The sequence below is a fragment of the Lathyrus oleraceus genome, chromosome 5 (assembly GCF_024323335.1).
Source record: "Lathyrus oleraceus cultivar Zhongwan6 chromosome 5, CAAS_Psat_ZW6_1.0, whole genome shotgun sequence".
Classification (NCBI taxonomy): Eukaryota; Viridiplantae; Streptophyta; class Magnoliopsida; order Fabales; family Fabaceae; genus Lathyrus; species Lathyrus oleraceus.
The window spans coordinates 352064170-352071295 of record NC_066583.1 but is presented as its reverse complement, the minus strand read 5'-3'; the positions used below and the strand labels follow the sequence as shown (position 1 = coordinate 352071295).

Here is a 7126-nt window from a genome sequence, read left to right as displayed (position 1 = left end):
CAGGAGACACGTAGCAATCTAGAGAGACACCAAGAGTCATTATTTAGATGACTACAAAAAATCCGACGAATTAAAGACGCATAGCATGCTAAAATCAAGAAAGATTGGCAGTATTAAATCATACGGTCCTCCTAAAGCTGACAACATCAGGTTGCATCGACCTCCTCAAGCGAATAAAGGAGTTAATTAGAGATTCCTGAGAGGAGGCATGTGTATTAACAAAACTTTCTTCTCTATACCAGTTCACATCAACACATGCCTCGGCCCCGCTCTGCCAAACCAGACCTAGGGGCTACTATTCTAGTCCTGTTACAAGCCAAAAATTCCTATGAACCAGCCCAATAAAGAGTGCTCATAAAACAAGATGATTGAAGTCTATGGACCATTATATCAAATGGTCATTAAGTAATTATGTCACGATAAATTTGATGATGACATTGTCTTAGCTGTAATACACATGAAGATTCTAAACATGTGAGACATGGGGTGGACCTGCCCTAGAATGATACTCCCTCTGTCCCAAATTATAAGTCACTTTGCCAAAAAAATTTGTCCGAAATTATAAGTCACTTTACATTTCCAATGCAACATTAATGACATTATTCCCAATATATCCTTTATTATTTATTATTATTTATTTTTCCAATTCTCTAATTTTTTATTTCATCTATAATAAACGAAGGACAATATTGTAAAGTCATGCATAATTTCTATTTCCCATACAACATTCATTATATTTCTTAATTCTCATGAAATGTCCAAAACGTCTTATAATTTGGGATGGAGGGAGTACTTAATCAGAGCGCATGATTGGAACAAGGCTATAAGATTACGTAACCAATGAGAATATGACACATCCACTATTTTTTACGGCTACACATGGTGCAAGTGTTCAGGTTCCTTAAACCTTAGAGCCTTCCATAAAAGGTTGGCAAAAAGATTATATAGTGAAACATATATTCCTAACCCTAAAATACCCTTCACAGATACTTAGTGACTAGATTATTAAAGTGTTTTTAGATTCACTCTCGTCCACGACTTTGGACTAAAAGCATCAAAACACCTATTATAAGTCAGAGTTCTCTATCATATCAGATCCAAGGATACTAATCCATTAATATCTGAAATAACAAAAGGTTAAAACTATAAATTAATCATGTTGTAAATCACAAATGGAGAATAAATTCCAAATCCAAAATTTGATCTAATGAAATAGAGATAAATTTTAAATTCATAGATTTTAAGGTTTCTTTATACATTTTTTATAAAATAAACACTAAATGAATTTCATATATATATATATATATATATATATATATATATATATATATATATATATATATATATATATATATATATATATATATATATATATAATAAAGATTATACAAAAATCGCAGGTAAATAGGCAACAAGCTGTATCGCTACCCCTTTTTGGATGGTCAAATCGGTCCTCTTAAAAATTACATTCATTATCCTAGAAGACACAACATTGTTATGCATGGGCCTTTGTACTCTTTGTAGAAGATCAATCGCTTTTGGTGCTAGAAAACCAAAAGTGTCAAAGGAAAATGGTATGAAAGCATGTTGATTGTCGAAACAAACTTTCTCATGTTTTTCCATTTTACTTGAAGCGGCTTCGAGAGCTACATGCCCCATAGTAAAACCTCCAGTCCTCAGTCCCACCAATGGGGAAACTTTAGTCAAGTCTACACATGCATGTTTCCCTCTTACCCATGTATACACTAGAACATTTGATGGCCTAAGAGTTAATTTCCCCTCATATGGGTATGTCAATAAATTCACATGAACATCTTTCTTCATAGATGCCCTATCATGCCTAAATATATCAAATTGGACATCCCTAACCGATTCATGTCGGTATTTGAATCCTGGAAGCTCCTTGCAATGAATAACATGTTCCCCAAATGTATCCAAGCACGCCTTGTAGTAAACATGGAAAACCTCATCAGCAAGAAATTGGAAAATCACAAGTCACTATTTAAGCATAGTATGATACTCTACCGGGGACATGTGTTGGCCTAAACTGTCAATAGGGATAGCAAGGAGAAAATCATAAGCACGTGTTGCTTGCAAAAAACCAAAAATTGCTTTCTATTTTATGGTCATGTCAAACTTTACATCCATGTCCTTAACACTTTTACTAATAATGGCACTTGCCAAAACATGTTGTGCTTTATGAGGGACGGTGTCCTTTATAGTAAAACCGCTAAGGTCAAAATCTGGAATCATAGCACTAAGACCATCTAAAGCTCTATCAAAATCTAGATTCATACCATATATCCCACTGTCTCTCAATGTACGATCCTATAACACCCAAGATTGGGCCCTCGATGCCACAAACACGTATGAGGTAACCTCTACCGTCGACTACAAATCTAATCCCCCAAACTCTAATAGGTAAAGAAGTCACCCTCCATTGAAGGTCCCCGAAGAAAGGACCTCCACCAACCACGATGTCTTTAACCGTCCTTCACAAATCTTTATCAAACCAAATAATTGTTTTCTCCATATGATTATGTTGATACGTTCTAAGGCCAAAAAAGAGATTGGTGATACCCATGGAAGAACAAAGTAGAATAAGCTCACTATGAGGATCCCTTAGTTGTGGTAGAAGATGCATTAGCTTAACCGTCCTGGCCGCTCTCTTCATGGATAACCCTTCAATAAATCCTCCATCTCGACTGACACACCCTCCAGGCAACTTAATCCCCAACATCGGCCTCTCAATGTCTGAAGGAAATAACTCTCGACGAAGTTTACTATCACACGAAGACCAAAAGATCTGAGTTTTATGAATATTCAATTTAAGACCTAATCCTGGACCAGCCTCCTGAATGTTGTCAAGGGCTTTAGCCACCTCCTCTGAATCCCCTATTATGGTCATGTGTTCAAGATATCAAGCATGAAGAAGAAGCTTACAATTATCAGTGATTTGATAAATAAGAGGGTGTAACACAAGGACAAAAAGAAGCGACCTTAATCGGTCACCTTGTTGCACTTCAGTGGTTTACATAATATGCCCATCCATATAACCTTGTTGCCTGACCATAGAGAAACTCAATCCACAAGGAAATAGATTGACATCTCACCCTCGTCTCTTGCAGAATAGTTGATCGATCCACCAGGTTGAAAGCATTCGTGAAATCTACCGTGAGTATAGTCAAAGAGTCATATCGATGTCGCTTGCTCAACACCCTGTTGACACTATGCTAAATGGTCTCAACACCACCCAATACCCCAACCCCAAATTGGAAGTCATTGATATATCGTTCCACATCCTTACTGGCCCCTTTCAGGCTTCAATAACAACGTCAAAGGTGTTGAGGCAACAAACTCTGCCAAACTCTTTGGGCATCTCTCTCCCAACCATGGATTAATAACTAGAGTGATTGCACATAAGAAATCTCTAGACACAACATAACCTTTTCCACATAGTGCATCTAATAAATGTTGAGTCCGTAAACCATCTCAACCACATGAAGTCCCTTTCGGAATAATTTAATGTACTTGAAGACAGTATCAACTTCAACCATTATAAGAGCTTTAGAGAACAAAATGGTCGGCATGGAGGGAGGTGGTTTGTACAAGTGTTTAGTCTCCAAAGCCTTCATAGTATTTGCATTATAGGTGGCTACACCAGATGAGTCCAGCACTTTCACAACCGCTGTGAAGTGACGTTAGAGCTAAGCTTTGCATTTTTCTCTTCATTATAAACTCCTTCATGATCTAAGTTATCTTGCTCAGAGTTGTCCAACACACCATCAACTAATTTGATAAAACCATCTACATCTCTCAAAATAGTTAGGCACTCTAAAATGGGACGTTGTTACAAGGCTTTGTGATTTCTAAACCTGTTATCCCACATATTCTTAAAAATTTTAATTTGAATCTCGTTAATCTTTTAGAGAGATAAATAAACTTAATTATGAGATCTTTTAAAACTTTTTTACATCAAAGTACCATCAACTACTCATCCTAGTTTTTTCTTTTGAAAAATAAGAATAAGCTGCAAATAAAACTAAAATCAAGTTTAGTAATAGTTAATAGTTAATCTAAAACAACACATGAGTGTATTAAATTTTGTTTTAGCCCCGATAGAGTCTTTGATCTAGTTTTAAACTAGTGTTGTTCTAGGAAATATTTGGTGTCCACCAAATATTGATACTAGTAATAACAAATGCATGCATGGGTATATATCTCTACTAATTTGTTTACACGTAACACTTCTATCAACCAAACAGTGACTTTGTAAATGGCCAAGAAATTCCCAACCACCTTTCCTAAATCCCATCCATTTCCTACATATATAAACACCAATTATCTCTCTTAAACTTCAAACCAAACCAAAACTTGCTTAAAGTTCCCCAAACAACACACATTCACACAAACCATACAATAATTTTAGTAACATACACACACATTTCTATTGTCAAAAAGAAAAAGAATATATAGACACATTCCATTATTATGATATTGTTTGTTAAGAACATGATGATGGAAATGGATACAAATACATTTCCACTGTTGTTCACTCTAGCAGCTACACTCTTCGCATACTTGTTCTGGTTCCATTTACTAGCACGAAACTTAACCGGTCCAAAAGTTTTCCCATTTTTCGGCAGCCTCCCGGTTCTCTTCCTAAACCGGAACCGGGTTCACGACTGGATAACCTCAAACCTAAACCAAACCGGAGGTTTATCGACTTATCAAACATGCATCCTCCCTTTCCCTTTCTTGGCAAGCAAACAAGGCTTCTATACCGTCACAAGCAACCCAAAAAACATCGAACACATCCTCCGAACCCGGTTCGATAATTACCCAAAAGGACCCACATGGCAAACTGCTTTCCACGATCTTTTAGGACACGGAATCTTCAACAGCGATGGTGACACATGGCTGGTTCAACGCAAAACCGCTGCACTCGAATTCACCACTCGAACCCTTCGTCAAGCCATGGCTCGTTGGGTTAACCGAACCATTAAAAACCGGTTATGGTGTATTTTAGACAAAGCCACAAAAGAAAAAGTTAGTGTTGATTTACAAGACCTTCTTTTAAGGTTAACTTTTGATAACATTTGTGGACTCACTTTCGGTAAAGACCCGGAAACTCTCTCACCGGATCTACCCAATAACCCATTTTCTCTCTCTTTTGATTTTGCCACTGAAGCTACATTGCAAAGACTACTTTACCCCGGACTCTTCTGGAGGTTCCAGAAGCTTCTATGTTTCGGCGCTGAGAAGAAATTGAAACAGAGTTTGAAAATTGTTGAAACTTACATGAACGACGCCGTTTCTGCTCGTGAGAAATCTCCTTCTGATGATCTTCTCTCACGGTTTCTGAAGAAGCGCGACGGAGATGGAAAACCGTTTGACGCCGGGAAACTGAGACACATAGCGTTAAATTTTGTTCTCGCCGGGAGGGATACTTCCTCGGTGGCTTTGAGTTGGTTTTTCTGGCTTGTCATGAATCATCCAACCGTGGAGGAGAAGATTCTCGCTGAGTTGACGGAGGTTTTGGCTGAAACTCGAGGTGGAGATTCTCGTCGGTGGACAGATGAGGCGGTGGATTTTGAAGAGGCTGATAAGCTTGTTTATCTGAAAGCAGCATTGGCTGAGACGCTGAGATTGTATCCCTCTGTGCCGGAGGATTCTAAATATGCGGTTGAGGATGATGTTTTGCCGGACGGGACTGTGGTTCCGGCGGGTTCAACGGTGACGTATTCGATATATTCTGTAGGAAGGATGAAGAGTGTGTGGGGTGAAGATTGCATGGAGTTTAAACCGGAAAGGTGGTTATCGGTTCAGGGAAACCGGTTCGAACCGCCAAAAGATGGGTATAAGTTTGTGGCTTTTAATGCTGGACCGAGGACTTGTTTGGGCAAGGATTTGGCTTACCTTCAGATGAAATCTGTTGCTGCTGCTGTGTTGATTCGTTACCGGCTTTTGCCAGTTCCCGGTCATCGGGTTCAGCAGAAGATGTCTCTCACACTTTTCATGAAGTATGGGTTACGTGTGTTCTTGTATCCACGTCAGCTTCAGAAACCCAACTCTGCTGCGTCTCATTGATTCGGCCGTACGCTGTACAAAGGGCAGTGTTGTCATTTCATTACTATACATATTTCAAATTGTTTGTGGTTACCTTTGTTGTTAAATTATTATTATTATTTACTGTTGCTATTGGGAATTTGGATAGTGTGTTTGTTTCTGGATGGTTGATTTCAGTTGAGTCATGGTGGGTCAAATTTGAGTTTACAGTTTGGTGAAGAAAAAGGTGACATTTGATTTTTATGTTTGATACAACGTCCATTTCATATGGCTTTCAATATTCATATTGTTCATTAATAATATTTATAATACATTATTACTCATACAACATACAATTTATCAAATCACTCTCTTAGTTTCTATTCGAAGGTGACATGTACTTTCTAGTTTGGAAATATAAGATTTTTTGAGAGATTTTTTTTTACACATTTATATTTATTTTATTTTTTCTATAATTAAAAATATTAAAATAATAATAAATTTATATTTTGATGTTGATTTTTTAAGGTTTTTATTTGATGGATGATGACTTTTTACGAGATTGTTCATCTATTGAGATTGCATATTCAAAATATTTTATAGGTGTTGATCTTTCACTTTTATATTTGAATATACCTTTTAATGAAGTTGATGATGAGGAAGATGGAGACCTTTCTTCTTCTTCTTTGAGTAACTGGATCAATTCCTTGAGTTTGTTGATGATTTCCTTTTTTCTAGATTCTTTTTGAATCTCAACAAAGGTACCACTATCGTTTGAATTGATGATTGAATCAGATTTCTAATATCAACTCTTAATTCTTAGATAATTGTTAAATATAAAATTCCTAACATAACCTTCGAGGGTTTCAATGGTTGAGTATCATCTATGAGGATGATTATCATATTCATTTGGTGTAGTGGTATATTTGTAATGGCTCATGACAAGGCATTAGGCTAAGCCTCATAAGGCAATCGCTCCAGAATATGGAGGCCAAATATAACCCCAATTTTGCTACATACTTGCCCTGATGAGGAACGCGGAGGTCACATGTGCATATCATATAATCGTGTTTGCATG

The 7126-nt window shown here is 37.1% G+C and overlaps 1 protein-coding gene across 1 annotated transcript; it reads left to right on the top strand.

The window, feature by feature from the left end:
• The first annotated feature begins 4365 nt into the window (after positions 1 to 4365).
• Positions 4366 to 6208, top strand: LOC127084606 (cytochrome P450 86A1). Its single transcript, XM_051025091.1, has one exon. The coding sequence runs from the start codon at positions 4492 to 4494 to the stop codon at positions 6088 to 6090; it is 1599 nt and encodes a 532-aa protein (XP_050881048.1). The 5' UTR covers positions 4366 to 4491; the 3' UTR covers positions 6091 to 6208.
• The last annotated feature ends 918 nt before the right edge of the window (positions 6209 to 7126 follow it).

Excerpts from the sequence above, each read along its gene's own strand:
- LOC127084606 (XM_051025091.1), top strand. The coding sequence starts at position 4,492 with ATGATATTGTTTGTTAAGAACATGATGATGGAAATGGATACAAATACA.